The sequence below is a fragment of the Centrocercus urophasianus genome, unplaced genomic scaffold, assembly GCF_019232065.1.
Source record: "Centrocercus urophasianus isolate 14NV4802_14NV808 unplaced genomic scaffold, USGS_Curo_1.0 seq_13, whole genome shotgun sequence".
NCBI lineage: Eukaryota > Metazoa > Chordata > Aves > Galliformes > Phasianidae > Centrocercus > Centrocercus urophasianus.
In genome coordinates, this window is record NW_024884475.1 from 27,511,001 (window position 1) to 27,528,637 (window position 17,637).

Sequence of the window (17,637 nt, forward strand, 5' to 3'; positions counted from 1 at the left end):
TACAGTAGTTGGAAAAATATTAGGTATGTAATTAGTGTAGCCCTTTTGTTTTTAAGGCCAGTTTAAATAGCGGGATGTGGATTTCCGTGTGGTCTAATGTGTCAGTGCTTTATATCCATTTGAGTTTCTTCTTGCTGCACTAATGCAGCCATTTTTCTATGGCTTAGGACATTAGTACTTCATTTGACCAGATGCCATGATTTTCATATACCAGCTGATAGTTATTTGGCAAATAGCATTCCTTTTGTCCCTCTTTCTTCCACTGTTGATGGAAGGAAAGCTTATTAGAACTGACTGCTGTAAGCTGGTAACATGGTTCCTAAAACAAGGGATGACTAAAGGTTAGCTTTTCTATGCATATTTGTATTTAAGAAAGGACAACAGTACTAATTAAAACTTAGCCAGAGATGCTTTTGATGAAAGTTAACTTTGAATCTCAGATTTATGGGCAATAGCTTGCTTCCTTTTCTGTAGACTTGTTTGTGTTGTTTGAAGTTACTTAGAAAAAAAATCTTATACTAGGCTTTACTGTTTGGAACAGAAAACTGGTAACACCTACTGTTCCAGAGCTCTGCGCTACCCATGTACTGCTCTGAATATTCTGGTTATCAAGAATCCAGCTGTGAGGGGATGTCATCAACTTACACATTTTAGGTAGACTGCCTTATGCAACAGTCACTGCAGACACCAAAGAGACAGCAAATGCTTCCTTTACACCAATGGCAGGGATAAATTCATGACTTTGCTATCACTTCAAATATGAATAGCCTTCCTTCTGTAGTGTAGCAGAAGAACTACAACTACAAGAACCAACAGGCCCCTATGCTTACTTGCCAGTGTTTTCTCTTTGCATGTTATAAAACAAGAGTTGGTACTGTGTTTTATAATTAGGCCTAGCAATGATCTACTGCCGTATATAAAACTATTAATGTATTCTACATTATCTGCTTCCAAAGATATTAAGGTATCTGTACTTCTCCCTGTTTCTACTGATCTTTACTTAAATTTGTGTTTCAGGCCAACAACACAGACTTGGCTTTTCATCTTATCCAGTTTTAGTAGTTGGTTACTCATAACTCACAGATCATTTAGACATTACTCAAAATCAGTCTATGGGGAAGTAAATGCCTTTTCTGCCATGTGATGTGTAATGTATCTGCTGACTTCCAATAAGGTATGAAATCAGTGCAAATGTATCAGTCTGAGAAAGAAGTTCTTCAGAGTATTTATTGCATTAGTATTTTTTTTTTTAAGCAACAGAACAATCTGTATTAAAAAATGTATCTGTTAACAGGCCAAGAAAGAATTTCAGCTAAAGATCCACAAATCAGTGAACAGACACTTAAGACTCAGATCTACTTTTAAGATATTTCCACAAGAACTTGTTTCTGTGACTAAATATGTATTCCTGGTTGATTATGTTGTAATAGAGCATTTTAGACATATCTTCATATGGGAGACCAAAACAGGAGCTATTCATCCTAAGTGCTTGGGAAAGAATAACAGAACTATATTATCACAGATAATCTTCTAATATGTAATCCTTCTTGTGCTTAGTAGGTGATATTTTAACTAATTTGTGCTTTAAAAGTACTTCAATTAAAGAAACAACAACACATGAACAAAAACAAAACAAACCCCAAACCAAAATAAGACTACTGTCAACACTGAAGAGATCCAGAGCTAAATGCTGAACTCATGTTGCAGAAATAGCTGAAATCGAACCAGATACACATTAATATAAGTTTCTTGCCTGCAGAACTTCTGTGCAGAAAGCAAGAAAGTCCAATGCAAGACAGGGTCTCCCCCCTGTTAGAAGCCCATTGACATTTCTATATAACAGTTACATTTCTGAAAAGAGGAATGAGGTTGATGAGTGTTATTCCAGAAGTGTTTTCCCTCGGAGGGCCTCCAATTCAGACAAGCACTTTCCAACATAGGAAGGGTACAGGACTACCAAGGACTGCAGGGATCTGGGCATTCCCGCAGGTAGGTCTCTGTGTGACCCTTATCCACCTCCATCAGCGTTGTGCACACTGTCAGCTAATAAACAGGTGGGAGGAGAGAGAAATAAGCCTCATCAGAGGTATTACTGAAGAAACCCATCTCCAATCTAACTAAAATGTGCACTTATTTAGCTAATTGTGGGTCTAATCTCTAAATCTGTTTAACAACTAACAACATGCAAGTACAAATAGCTTGGGTCCTCAGCCAGGAATGCCACCTTTACTGAATACAGTAACTTTTTCATTTTGGAAGTTCTCTTGGACCCTTCATTTAAAAAACAAAACACACCAAAACAAAAACAAAGCACATTAAAACTTCAAGTTAAGACTAAAACATCTTATGTTGCCAGAAGAACATGCCTGTAGTATGCCTAAACAGTGTATTAATTTGTTCCATGCAGAACATGAGGCATGTATCTCAGATTCCTTCAGACTAGGATTCTTCGGGTGTCTGTAATGCAAAAACTGCCTCACACCAGTGCTAACTGTAGATAAGGAACGGGCTCAGGCTACTCAGGGCTTTAAAGCTGGGCCCTGGGACAACAGTTATTCTGAAGTAACTTGGAATTTTCATGATTGTATTTGCTTATTTCACCTACCACCACTCTCAAGCTCTACTACATAGCACTGTCAATGTGAATGGGGCTGAAGGGGAGGCAGAACTGAAATGACCTTATAGAAGGACATACTCTTCTATTTCTGTTCTCGCACAATCGTATGGACGTGGAGACCTTTCTGTCTATCTCCATGCCCCTTATCTCTTTTGCCTTTTGCTCTGTCATTCCAGTAGAGCTCCTCTGCTTTTATTACAAGTTAGTTTTAATTGGGGTCAGGATGAGAGAACCTGCTGCTTAACAGCCTCCTTTCAAAATGAGTGTACCAGTTTGGTGAAAGGTTGCCATAAAAGGTTTTTAGAAGGCAGACCATGTTTATTTTGACAATTTAAATTCTAGCTTCACTTATAAAACCTTAAGCTTTGTTTACAATACAAATTCAGCCCTTTTTGTCTTTGCTGTGACAAAAACTGAATGTACCACTGACCACCTCCTCAGAAATGTGGCAATTCCTGATCGATTGTCCCCTTTGACCCCTTGCTCTAGACTTTCTGAGAAAACAGAAGCATTACCTTATTGAGGACAGGCTTCGTAGAGAGAACATCATAAATAGTTGGTAAGGAGATGTTCTGAAAGGAAATAATACATTGATGTTAATGGACATTAACCTGTTCCCTAGCATTGTGTAAATGCTGAGAACTGCAACTTTTGACTTCTCAGTAAGACAAACCCTTAGGAATACATAATACTGCAAGGACTTGTGCAGCCCAGATCTCCATACTGCTTCAGGCACCTGAGTGTCAGAGCTGCCTGACTGTGTGCGCGTGTGAATTCTACTAGTAATAAACAGCTCAGGAAACTTAATATTTCTTAATATTAAATATCTCCTGTTTACTTCTGCATGTGCAAGGGGCTAGAAAATACTTGTAGGAAACCCACCTAGATAAAGCCTAAAACAAAACAACACAGTCATATAAAGAGCCACCTGGTATCATTAACCAGAAGTGTGGACAAATTACAAAGCCATTAGCCACCTTCGTCATTGCATCTGTGCTTGCAGATGCCCTAGATGCTTCTGGATCCTGCTGGATTAGAGCTGTAGCTTAAGCTGAGGGTTTCCAAATAGCAAGATTAGATATTCAGAGGATGTTTACCTCTTGTGATGTCTGGTTCAAGCACTTCATTGCAGGCGTTCTACGATTATCCAAGACAAGTGGAGGCTTCCAGCGATCATAGTTTGTTTCTATCACATACCACGTACCTTTCTTTATATCAAGGCTGGAAAAGAAGTGTACATTTTTGGTTTGCTTCTCTCAGTATAAACCCTAAAACCAGATTTTTGGGGCAGATATATGTATATGATATATAGATGATTCTAAAGAACTAAGTTCTTGCACAATAAAAGGAAAAATGTGACAATTACTGGTGGGGCCAGTTCTCTTCTGAAAAGAGGAGCTGGGCGTTAGGTTGAGCATACTCACTCCCAGATATCCAGAGCAGCTGTCCTGGAGCGAGTTATCACACAACCTTCTCCAGAATTTTTTCCCCCGAGTATAAAATAAGCTGGAGCCAGCAGTCTTGTTTTTGCCAGTTTGTCTTTTGCATCCTGGTAACTGCAGATAACAAAGTAGCATTCGACTATCAAAGGCTGTAAGTGGTTGTCATACTGAAGAAAATGCACCCACCCAGGAAGAGTCTGGGCAGTTACTCCTTTTTTCCCTTTTCAGGCATCACACGAGAGATTATATTGCACAGACAGAACACACTTAAGTAAAAGCTTCTCTACTCAGTTTGTACTTAAGGCTTGGTTGTTGAGAGGGTGTTCTTGTATATTCCACATGTTGAAAATGAACAAGTTATGATGTACTGTACTGGTGTTCCATTCCACTAACTCATTAACTTTGTTTACTTCCTATTGTATATTACTACCTGTTGGATATGCCTTGATGCAGGATGCTGTTACATATTCAGATGCCTGTAGTTTCATTAGGGAAAAAAAGTCTCAGAAAGCCATTTAAAAAGTTTATAGGAAGTCATGTGCCATGCTTACTCATCACCAGAATACGAGCAAAACTAGAATTATTTAATATTAATACTTCTAGGAAGATATCTATATCATTTGATACTAAGCATGTACCTACAATATTCATGTCAGGTGTGAAAGAGGTTATAGTAAAACATCTACAGGGAGAAAAAAAGCAGTACCTTGTAGCATTCTCGAGTACTGATCTTGTGAGAAAGCCCATCCACATGCCATCTCTTCTACCAAGAAACCATTCAAAGATACCTGCAAAATATTACTGGTTAGCTTCACTCTTGTTATTCTAATTTTCACAGCCTGTAAAATGATTTGTTCTTTATTCTACTCATCTGGCATCTTTTCACCATTTCTGTAACTATTTAAGGTAACTGGTATGTCTGAGGTCTGGAAATCTTGTACTGAAATAACAAACAAAACAAGCATTACTCACCAATATAACCACCATCAAGGCTGAAGCGTTCATTCATTGTCAGAGTGAACAAATCCTGAAAAGCATTGAACAAATCAGCCTCCATCCATTACAAGACTATTAATATCAGAAATAAGCAAAAGGCAACATTGCCGTTTATATGATAACTGAGCTTCTTATTCATTAGACTACTCTGTCTGTTGAGTAAGAGGCTAGAAGACCAAGCCCATGTCTTGGGCCTCATTAATCTCTGCTTGAGTAAGCAGAAATAATCATTCACAATTTTCTAACCTAGCACAACACAGAAGTGTAGTCTGCTGGCTTGCTAAGCAAGTCAAGCCAGTGGTCCTTGTTGCATCACTGAATTAGCAGATTTCCTCCCCTTGCTGTATGTAACCTTCTTCTCAGACCTCTGAATACTGCTGTATTTTGAAGGTGCAGTTTTAAGGTCCAGTGCTAAGTAAACCCTAATGTGCTGCTGTTCACATACACATAGAGCTGAATGCAATTCAGCATGCACTACTTGCAACATGGAACTTTAACTCCAGACTTCTTGAACTAGTGTTTCTTTCAGAGGAAAGTGTAATTCAGCTGCACCAAATCATTTTCAGAATGGAGTCTTATAAATCTCCTGAGATCAAAATATAAGAATAAATGGATACAATGCAGGGATGTATGCTAGTAATGCTCTACTATTTAAACAGTGAACTATAATAAAGAGATAGAGCATACAGCATGTTGAAATGAAGGTGCAGTGGTAAGTTGGAGACACTGTGAAAGTTCTCTGCAGCTAGTTTATAAGGTCTAGATAGAATCTAGATTTCAGTGTCTATTAAAAAAAAAAAAAGTGCAGGTCTCCTCCAAGAAGGGCTGAAGAAAGAGAACTAAAACAAAACAAATGTGTGGTTTCTCCTCTGTGAGTGGTATCTTTCCTATCTAGCTATTCTATTATATAATAATACTATTTTGCTAGCCAGAAGCAACAGCCACTTCAGCGCATCATATGATCTCCCATTTGCTTATTCAGAATTCAAGCATACTTTTTAGGATTCATCCAAAAACATTTCATTTAGGCAATCTCCTTTTACAATGAACAGTGCAGCACCGTTTCCTTTTAGCTTTCTTCAGATCACTGTACGGTGTGCAGGAGCAATTAAGAGTTCACAAATCAAAACATCCTAGGACAGATAGTTAAAGCAAGAAAACCTTCAAGTCTGAAGTACTATTAAGACATGGAGAAGCTTCCCCCATACTTACTGGTTTGACACCTGACACCATGCCTATGTATCCAGCAAAATTTGTAGACCTAAACACTGTTTTGTTGTTTCTCTGGAAGTCCAAGTTTACCACTGTAGGCTTCAGTTCCCGAGTTACAGTCCAGGAATTATTTTTAACATCCCACCTGTGGAAGACAGAACAGCATTGTAACTTCTGTCCCTCTGTATCTTTTAAAACTTCCAGTCACAAAACACAGGTTTCCCCACGTGATGTTGATCTTACACCAACAAGCACTGTTCAGTAATTACCTGAGCAGCACAAGGGACAACTATAAAGTCTAAATGCATAGACAGCAATGAAAAGAACCAAATTTTATTCAGACCAATAGCATATATACTACTCAGTAGCACCCTTGGTACATCTGGTTTGTTTTGAAGCACTGATAGCTTCTGAATGATAACTTCATTCTGTTCCTACTGTCTAGTGGAAGCTGCTATTGGTACTGCCTGAGACACCAAACCTATTGTATTCTCAAAGCATGTGCTGTTTGTACTACAGCAGCAGGAGCCTCCTCCCTCAAATTCTTACATTTCAAAGGGAGAAAACAAAACCAAATACAACTGGATGTGCCCTGTATAATGAGAAGGCCCAGTTCCAGTTTGTAGGATAAGCCAGAGCAGTCTGCTAGGGAACACTAAGGAACACTTACAGACAATTCTCTGGAAGCAATCCAAGTTCTGGGAACAGCTTTGAGAAGTTGCCTCCATTTCTAGGGAGCACATTCCCCGTCTTTTGGACAAAAGGTTCAACACAAACCTAATGAAGGGATGGATGCAGCCACAGCTGACAGTATCTGAGTTTTTGATAGGCAGGTTAGAAATTTAATGAAGATGAATGTGTAAATTCCATCTGAGCATTAACATTCATCTGGGTAAGTGACATTACAAAATACACAAAATATATATAAATATGTATTTTTAAAAGTACATATAAATATACTTGGAAAATAAAACGAAATTCCCAACCGTGAGGGATAAAATGAAAACTAAAAGAGGATCCAATGCTGCTCAAGAGTTTGTATCACATCAAATGTGAATGCCAGATCAGTGAAACACGTATCATTGGCTTCTGAGCAGAAATGACGGGAAGTGCCAGTGGAGCACTGCACAGTGACCAGAGGAGTCACCTGCAAAAAAGACAAACAAACCCAATCCAAACCAACCCTCAATTCACTGCACACACCAAAACTGAAGTTTCTGTCCGATTGCTTGAGGAGCAAAATACGCTGTGCCTCTGAAATAAAGTCACACGGACTGTTCTCTGCGGATTTAACTGGAGCTGAGGAAGCACTAAGTGACACTGAACACAACTGTTTTCCAGTCATTCCTTGGAAGTGTGAAGCAGTTTGACATATGATCAGCAAAACAATTCCTTTGTTTGATTTAGCCTCTCTTCCACAATATACAATGCAGACTTGTTGGTCACCATTTTAACAACACTCAATTCATCTTTTACACACAAAGATGGCACAAAGAAATTTCTTCAGCTGACCGTTTTTCTTTTATTTAGACTCCAAAGGCATAGTTTTAGGTACTTACCCAAGAAAGAGTCCAAAATCCAAGTTTCTGGCATGATACAGCTTTCCTATATTAAAACAAATGAATAAGTAAATACATGCATGTAAAATATTCTAAAGAGACAAATATCAGCTTAGAAAAAGATAGAAAACACACACAAACAATAAAATACCATTGTATAACTATCCTTTTTTAAGCATAGAAAAGTGTGTTTTGTTTCTTCCTTTTTATATAGAGAAATATTTTATTATAATTGAAATCAACTAACTTTTTAAACTGCTGCCCATCTCAGTTTTTGACACTTTCAACATTCTTAGTGCCACAGTAATAGCTCCAGAAAGTGAGGCTTTTGTAAGCTTCCTGAAAACCCTTCAGAAGTTTTCTAAATCACAAGAGATGTGGACAAGAGCTGCAGAAATTATTTGGAAAATGAAGTAGTCTCTTTTCTTAGAACAGACTATCCACTTTCTCTAGCACCACACACAGGCAACAGCTAGAAACCAGATGCAAAATGCATTGCATTAGAACCCCTCATGACTCTGAGAAAACAGCAGGTGTGTGATTGGTGTTTCTTCCTCCTAGCAAGACAAATGCCACCCACTACAAAAAGGGAATAACTAAAGAAAGAAAACCACACAACTTCTTTGAAGGTGCTTTTTTTTTTTTCTTAATTTAAGGCTCCTGTCACTCAGCCTTAATACATACCTCTTTGTTATCATTCCTCTTTATTATCATTGCTTTTAGTCTCTTCTACTACACCTTCTTGCTAAGAGCTGAGAAGGACCCTGTTCCGCATATTTTGAAGCAGAGCCTTTCCTAGAATATTACAAAACCAGAAACACTATTCTGAGATGGATTACCTGTGCTATCTTCTGCCACTATGGATGTGCACACGGTAAAAATTTCATAGAAGATGTTAAAAATAACAATCTCCCCTAGAATAAAAGAAAAAAAAATTAATTTGAAACTTTTGCCAAACCAGGAAAAAAAGAAAAAAATTCTACTGCAAAGTTCAGTATTCTACAGCTTTTCTATTAAGAGACTGTTTTAATCCCATTTGATCTTTGAAATGATCAGCAAAAGCAAGAGCATCCTGAAAGGCCTTCTGCCATACTGTACAGAAAGCTGACAGCTAGTTCCCTTTCCAGAAACTTCAAAACAAGCTATAAAACTCACTTTCAAGAAATAAGCTGTTGTATGTACCAGTTTTCCCATGCAAGAAACAGGGATATTGTTCATACACAAAGGAAGCAGTGGGACTAGGCGCATGGACCGACCTTCTCTGTCAAGACTCTGAAAATATCTACTTCCTGCCTGAAGTTACATTTCTTTTGCAGAAGGTGCAGAAGGCACGAAGATGTTGTAAGAGTCACAAGGGAATGAAAGCATAGCATGAAACAGTGCCTTGCCTTTGGGTATCGAAGGCAGACAGCGAGCCGAACGGGAAACCAAAGAGAACCAGGGAATCCCCCAAAGCTTGGGTACACAGAAGGCAAAGCTATCTCCAGCTCCCAAAGCTCAGGGGTCAGAAGCTATAGCTATACAGAGAAGATCCAGCCTGATAAAAGGGTTATATGATGTACTGCCATTCTCTTCTAAAATACTGGTTTCATTTAGTGTGGGATGGATTGTATTCCTTTATCTACTTAATTAATAATTTATTTGTTAAAGACACAGCTGAGTATAGTTATACTGAAAACAGTTAAATACACTAACTTTAAATGAATCTAGATTCCTCGTTTTCACTATGTTAATAAAGTGTTGGAAATTATTACCCAAAGGAATTCCAGATGAATTTGCAATCCCTTGGAGCTCTTCATTGAAAGGATAAGGAAGTGTATCTGTCAGATGAGACTGAAAGGAAAAGTACTGCATGTTGACTGTGTAAGTTCATGCTATTTTGCTACCTGAAAGAAACCTTTCCCCAGAAGGTATCTCCTGAGCACTGTAAAACTGAGTACTTAATTCTTCTGCAGTTTGCAGAACTCCAGGATGTTTGTAGAGTACTTGGAAAGTAAACACAGCTAATCAAAATACTGACTTGTGAGCAATAGAGATTATCACATCTAATTATTGTTAGGAGCCATTAAGCAGGATTCTTAACATTAAAACAGCTCAACTGGAACTGATCGTAAGGTTGTCAGCATTTAAGAGAATCTCTAAAGTCATGACATAAGTGCATGTCATGTGCTAGCTTTGTGTCAACCCCTTGCAGGCACACTGGGATACTGCAGCAAACCAAACAAAGCACGGCCAGCACAATCTAAGGCTGCTGCAAGGAGAGATGGAAACAGATGTGACCTTACACCATCTCCAGCTCTACACTGTTTTTTACAGTAACAATCCTATGCCAAAGCCTATTTTAATCAGTCCTGATTTCTTTCAAATCTGGCCAAACTTGTCTTTGTAATCAGAAATTTTTTAGAGTTTTCAAAATCTGCTTTTATTCTACTATTTAAAATGAGCTGAACATGGCAAACAGAATTCCAGCAAAGTATTTTGTTACAGTGATCAAGAAAATAGCAGATACGTCCAACATGACTAATCCAAATTTGTAAAGTTCTCAGAAAAGATGTATTTTGGGTTTGGCAGGGTTGACTTAACTCTTCAAAATAACATTTCTGTTCTGGATAATCTGAAAGGAAGAACTGTTAGATGTAAAGTTTGTAACTGCCAAATTTAGCAGCATTTTACTTCTGGTAGTCAGAGCATACAGTCATAAAATAATTCAACTGGAAATACTTACTATTTTGTGATCCACTATATCAACGATTTTGCCACTAGGGAAGAAGGTGTTTGCTATATCCTTAATGTTCTGGATTACGGCCTTCAACTAAAAAGAACAAGGGCTTTTATTGAATCGAAGATCTCAAGCACAAGAACTGATAGAATACTGACAAAACTCTTTCACATACTTTTGAAAATAACATTTTACTGAAAGAATGAATTAAGGAAAGAGCCAAATGTGGCGATGTTGCTGAGAAAAAACACCCCCAACTGCCCATTTAAGAGTCAAGGCTGAAGTCAGCAGTGATAAGGAAAAAGCCCTAGCCTTTTTGGAGAAATTAAGCATTACTGAATTGAAATGTCAGTAAGCAGCTGTTCTGTAACAGGCTTGATGATTTCAAAAGATTTTTCATCCCGTGCAAACCCCATCTCTGCAACCAACACCCCTAAGAAGTGAGATATTCTGCACTTTCCTCTCTCTGCCATTTCTTCTTCTCACCTTATTTTAATAGAAATGTGGATGTACGAAGGACTAGGAATGCTGCTTCAGTTTCAATTCTGTTTCCTGGGGCTGTTGCTTTGGTCTACTCCTCTCCCTGCTCCCTCCCCATGCTGTATTACTTCATGAGTAAAGAGCTTTTATAAATAAAAGCCTGCTTTATGCCACACTGCTTCTACGCCTCTGCGTTCCAACCGTCACTGCCCCGATTCCTGATTCTGCTAGTTCAAGTGTTGAACAGTCAAGCAATTATTTTATTCTATAATCATATAAAAAATGTGAATTAGATCTATTAAACCTTTAAGAGCATTTCAGCAGAGGTATTTCTTCCAAGCCATTTCCAAAATAGAAAGGCAGATGCTAGTTTTATATATGCTAAGCTTAAATGCAAACTCTGCTTTTCCTACCTCTGTCTTTTTGGCACGTATCAACTCATCCCATCTTTTGCTGGGAGGCAAATCAAGATTTATGATGTATGTGGGTACATTCCCTTTAAACCTAAATGAAAAGTAAAAGTGCAAATTTAAAGGCTTTGAAAATGCATTTGACAAAGTAAGTGCTTTTCACTTGTGACTGTAACCAGAAATGTCTGTAATGTGAACAAGTCACAACAAAACTTGAGATACTGATGCTTGTAAATCAGTTATTAGAGTAATAAATTATTAGAACAAGTCCAATCAGATTACTTACGTTGGTCCTGAAGGAGGGTACATTTTACTTCTGCAGTCTTCTCCATACTGTAAAGACAGTAAAAGATTACTGTTGAGATTATTTTTATTTTTATTTTTTAAACACCACTATTCTAGCAGTTGAGATTTGGACCTTTAGGACAAATGAGTTCATGATGGTTTGATAATAAAGGAAGGGAAAGTCTTGGGACTTGAGAGTAAAAGAGGTAGTGGACAAGCAACCACTTCCCGTGCTATCTGACACCACTGCAAATAGCTTGTCTGATGTACTCTGAGGCAAGCACAAGTTTATGATAAATACACAAACCCATTTTTACTCTGTGACTCAAACACATGACTGGCAGATGACTAAGAGCACCTGAACAGCATTTTCTACAGAAAACCTCAAGAAACTCAAGCCTCAGTGTGGGCCAGAACAGTTTGTTCTGCTTAATTTCTGATTTCCCTTTACAGCACCATTCATAAACATGTTCAGTGTTAAGCTTCATTTTGTAGCTGGGACTGAGAAAGCACACACAACCATGGGCAAATTACTCAGCCACAGGATTCAGCTATAAAACCTTTTGGGTTTTTTTTCAGATGTACTTTGGGAAAGTGCTCCTAAACCAGCGCTAAATATTATCAGAGCCACATTTCAGAACGATAGCTAAGAGCCAGTTACCCTCATCCCCCAACGTATGGCTAGCTAAAAATTAGTTTGAGGATTATAGTTAGGTGTACTCCAAGCAAACGCAGGGGTTACATAAAACACACATGTATGTACATACACAAGTGTGTATGCGCCATAAGTATTGCTGCACATTCTACTCATGAAATACAAATGCAGAGTAGTTGCACTTGTGCTTCAAACCAGCACAGGACATGGCCCCCAGGCACAGCTCGGAGCTTGAGAATGCAGTGCAGCCACTCTCTAAGGAAAAACACTTATACCATTCTGTACATCCATGCAGTGAGACAGAAATACCAACTTACAGATATCCTTCCCCCACTTCCCACCTCACCACTGATTTCCAATTCTTCCTTGGCTGTAGTGTCCAGTGATGTGTCCATTTAACACATCCTAGCCAATAACATCAGAGGCAGGATCTCTAGCAGCGATGCACCTGTGATAGATAAGCTAGCTAATGTCCATGCTGTTTTGGGGCTAATCACATTACTGGTTTTTAATGCCATGATCTAGAAAACATAATGCCTTACACAGTGCCACAGACTTTAAGCGCTGCCATAATTTCTTACAGTGGAAGACAGGAATTTTGAAATCCTATTCTTTTTTTCTCCATTATCAGTCTTCTTTCAGTGGGTTTTCCAGTGGCTGGGAGAAAGCACAAGATGAAGGCTGGTGTTCCCTCACGTGACACAAGTGTATAGAAGCTACATGCTTCCCAGATTTCAGTGCAGCGCCACTACAACCTTTGCACAGTTGGAACAGAAGGCTGGACACAGGAGGGCATTGCATTTTCAAAGCAAGGAAGTTTCAAAACAACAAGGGAAGGTGGAAATAGCAGATGACTAATTGGGCAACAGAAGTCAGAGGCTTCGTGCAAAGGCCAGCAAATACTTAACAGCATTAATGCAACTGTCTTGTGAAATTTTCCATCCTGCAATACTAAAATACACTAGAAAAAATGACTGCACAGATTTGGACCTGGAAAAATTTGCTTCTTGAAAGGCAGTAACAACAAAATGAGTCCAAAACAGTCCCTTTCACATTCAGGCAATTTTCAGTAGAGGGGACCAGGCACAAATACTTCAGGCTGGACTGGTGCAAGGTTAGAGAGAACACATGGTCATGTAACGTGCAGCGATCAACTGCACACCAACAGGTTTAGGTTAAGTCAAATATTTAATTAACTTCAGCTTGGGAGTCCTGCAGCCTGGAAAGGCTGCTGACAGTTTTGTCAGTTTGTATGTAACACTGCTGGATCCTTCTACCCATACAGTTCAGCTATCTGTCAGTATAATCTGTGTATACACTGGGCAAACTGTGACACCAGTGTATACACTGGGCAGACTGATCTGATTTCAGACTACTTTATATTCCAGGTACTAAATGTTATGTCATTTCCATCTCTCTCCCATGCGACTTTAATCTTGTAGGTGAAGCTATTTTTGTTCTCCCAGTCCTTTGCAACCTAAGCCACAAAAGAGGAAACAAGGAATGAGGTGAGGGAATGGACAAAGGAAGAGCTAATGAGAGACACAGAGAACAGATAAAGTATCCTCTCCTTATAGCTCAACAATTTTACACCCCTTACTATGTATAAAGCAAGCTTAACAGTCCCCAGAAAGTCTATATACCTTCCAGGCCTGTTAGCTCTGCCTGATAAAGCTGACAAAAGCCAGGACTATTGGCAGCTTGTTTAGAGAATCTACTACATGCAGACAGATAAAAAGTAATTTAAAAGGATGTCAAAACAATCAGAAAACAAGAAAGGATTTTATCTTTTTTTTTGAACATGCATTCTGGCAATGGGCAGAAAACTTTTATTTTCTGTTCTTTTTTTCTCCTGAAGATTAACTGCAAACTATTTTGACAAAGTTAAAAAAACAGAAAGTCAACTTTTTCTGAGTTTCCCACTCTGAATGGTCCATATCACAGCCAAACACTCATGAACGAGTGCACAATTTTCCTATTTCTTCTGAAAGATGGAACACTCAGGCTGTCCCTCTACTTTCTCTAAATCAAGCACAAAACTCAGTAACTAGCTATTAAACCATCTAAAAACTCACAGCTATTTGTTGCTTGAGGGTTTCTTTACATGACCAGAAAAACCACTAGGAACTTTCTATGACCAGGTTAAAATAAGCAGCCACAAATTCACTGCTGTGTCAATGAGATCATCTTTTCTGCAGAGTCTTGACACTGCAAGAACAGCAATAAACACTGCCTAAGAGAAGGACAAGCAGCCCTGCAGCACCAAGAAGGGGACCACCTTTAGCCACAGGCTTTGTAAACCAGAGATGGTCTTGCAGGAAAAGCCAGCAGAACTCCCTCACACCAAGAGGTCACTGTGAAATTGCTGTACAAACACACACCAAGCCCTTCAGGACAAATACATTCTGGAATGGTGATTAAATGATCTCTGTTCCTGTTTTACTTTTTATTTTTTTAAATCAGCTTTCATATGGAGACTGTACATCCTGATTACCTGATGTATAGCTGACTACAGAATCTGTATGTACATATCAGTGTGCGTAATAACGTACATAAACAGATGCTTTACAGCACAACACCAAAACACTAACAGGAAGAATGCAGTGGGGGGAAAAGACAACATGGGAAAAGACAAGATGGAAATAATAATAATGAAAAGGGAAATAATACAAAATTGTTTTGTTATAATCTATTCTATGGAAAAAAAAAAAAAAGTAGAGCAGAACAGGAACTGAGTAGGCAACAAACTATCAAGGTAAATTGCTACCTGGGAAAAACAAATAAATCAATTACTAACAGTTATTATTCACCACAATAAAGAAAATTAATATGTGGTTTAATGACTGCTGAGTAAATACTTCAAAAACTAGCCTGACTGCTTTCACATAAACAGGCTGAATGTAGCTTGTCCAGTCTAAACGATGCTCCAAGCCCTTCTTGGAGGGCTTATTACCATCAAAAATGTTTTTGATATAGATCAATTCCAGTATACTTGTTAATATTCAATGTTTCTTGTCTTCATATTTTAAACCAGGTATGTTTATGCTATGAAATGCTGTTCTGTAGTTACAGGAGGTAGCATTCAGTCTCTTTTAGACAAAACAACTTGTTCTATTCTGCATATTCTGGTCTGTGAACTTTTTTTCTCAGCTCCTCTCCCTTTAAAGGGCAGTGCCAGCCCTGTGCCATGCTGCAGCAGTCCAGGAGACATTTGTCTTTCTGAAGATGGGAGTCCTCTTGCAGCACTGATGAAACAGGAACTGAGCCAATTTTAACCACATTTTAAAGAAGACATTCAGTATGGCTGAGGAGGCCTAACCAAAAGCTAAAGGGAATGGAAGTCTGCCCAAGCCTGTCCAAATCCAAACCAAAATGCTCACAGCTGGCTGCACAGCAGCACAACTGGACACCCAGCAGGTATCAGCGCAAAGCTTCACCAAGAGCAACCAAACGCAAACCCAACTGCAGCCAGTAGGAACTCACTGCCGGTTGCCCCTCACCTTCTTACAGACCATAATGAGAGTAGGAGGCTGAGGAGAGGAAAGCACGCTGCAGTTCTTCAGGAATAAAAACCACAACATGGAACCAGAATGGCTCTGCTTGCATGCTAAGGAGGTGGAAGACAGCCTGCTCTAAACAAGGAAAGCTGACTTACTGAAATGCTTAAATACTTCTGAAAGCGTTATTTAAAAGAAAAGCACCCCACACCTGCCTGCTTGATGGAACGACCATAAAGGCAGTGAATGGCCCGAACGGCACACACGCTTCCAGCGCGTCCTCCTTAACTTTCAGTTTGAAAATCACGGTTGCAGCGTACGCTGCAGTACATGCGAGACACAGTCGTACAAAACACACTGCAGCGGTAAATAAAGCCAAGGCTGTTCGCCACAAGAGCTGCTTAAAGCCCGTAAAAACGAGAGGACCGAGGCCCAGCGCAGGTGCCGCCGTCCCGGGCGTTCCGTTCCCGAGCCCTCTCGCCGCCGAGCCCCGCTCGCTCCGCCCCGCCTGGCACAGCCTCACCCGCCCCGTCAGACTCACCGGGTCCGGCGCCACGACGAGCGGCAGCAGCACCATCAGCACGGCGGGCGGCATCAGCGCCCGGCCCCTGCCCGCCATCCTCCACGCTCCGCTTCGCTTCGCTTTCCCTTGGGCTCGGCTCGGCCCTTCCCGGCTCGGCTGGGAGCGCCGGTCATGCGCGGCGCCCACATGACCGCCGCGGGGGTGGCGGCGGGCGCTGCCGGGCGGGGCGGGACGGCTCGGCTCCGCTCAGCACTTGCTGCGTTAGGGGTGCCTTGTGCGTGCCCGTGCCCTGCGTGGGCAAAACTAAACGTCAGCTACCTCCCTAGGTGGTGGGAGACTTTGTCGTGCCGCCAAAAGCACCCCTCTTTCTATTTCCTTGATGGGCAGAAGACTTTCAGTCGTATTTCCACAGGAACAAAAAACAGCACCGATCCCAATTCTACATCCATCCCGCGGGAAATGAGAGGTTGCCCCAGTATTAATATTTTGTGCAGAGTTTGATGTAGTGAAGTAGCTCATTAGCTTTCAAACTATGTGCTTGTAGCAGCGGTAGAGGGTTATTCTACCTGAAAATTTCTTATTGAGGCAGTAAATAGAGTGACATAAAATATTCTACAGATGCTGCATCAGCTGAAAAGTGGACAAGTGCACTGCAAGCCCACACCAAAGCTCCAGAACATCCTTATCAATTCTGGTTCCAAGAATGAGGCGTTAAAAATAAAGCACGTGTAAAATACCTCTTGAGGTTCCAGGCATAAGAACTGCAAAGCTGAGCAGCTGCAGCGTGAGTGAAAGGGAGCCGGCTGGGAAAGCTTAATCCAAGGAAAGCTTCTCCTGTAGTTCCGCACAGGAAAACATGAAATAAAATCCTCTCTTAGGCAACACTCAGAGCAAACCTGTGGCACCAGTTTTCACTTTGTGTAATCGCTGTGCGTGTCTGAGAGATCCTTTGAAGCAGGCAAGTTTTATGGTAATGAGATTCAAGGCGGTCACCTTCCTTCGGAAGAAAGCATTTTCCCCGCCTTGCCTGCTTAACGATGCAGGAAACCCGCAACTGGAGCCATTCTTAGCACCATGAGAAACGGAGTATTAGATTTATCAGTCTAGGCATGCTGTGTACTTATTATTCACTACTACATTATTATTACATATTACTACTACATTTTACTACTATTACGTATTACTACTATATTATTCACTACTACAGATAAATGGTGCATTTGTCATAACACAAGGCACAAA

The 17,637-nt window shown here is 40.0% G+C and overlaps 1 protein-coding gene across 2 annotated transcripts; it reads right to left on the reverse strand.

Moving 5' to 3' along the window:
• Positions 1 to 1,209: 1,209 nt before the first annotated feature.
• Positions 1,210 to 16,528, reverse strand: ASAH1 (N-acylsphingosine amidohydrolase 1). Of its 2 annotated transcripts, none has more exons than XM_042812491.1 (14): positions 16,414 to 16,528; positions 11,722 to 11,768; positions 11,439 to 11,529; positions 10,552 to 10,638; positions 9,581 to 9,659; positions 8,666 to 8,740; positions 7,827 to 7,872; positions 6,268 to 6,412; positions 5,032 to 5,086; positions 4,766 to 4,847; positions 4,042 to 4,173; positions 3,715 to 3,838; positions 3,133 to 3,189; positions 1,210 to 2,043 (listed from the first exon to the last, which is right to left on the reverse strand). In XM_042812491.1, exons 1-14 carry the CDS (start codon positions 16,489 to 16,491, stop codon positions 1,954 to 1,956), a joined length of 1,188 nt encoding a protein of 395 aa, XP_042668425.1. In that variant the 5' UTR covers positions 16,492 to 16,528; the 3' UTR covers positions 1,210 to 1,953. The 2 variants fall into 2 exon arrangements, with proteins under 2 accessions (XP_042668425.1, XP_042668426.1); XM_042812492.1 differs by lacking the exon at positions 16,414 to 16,528 and adding an exon at positions 16,084 to 16,314.
• Positions 16,529 to 17,637: the final 1,109 nt, after the last annotated feature.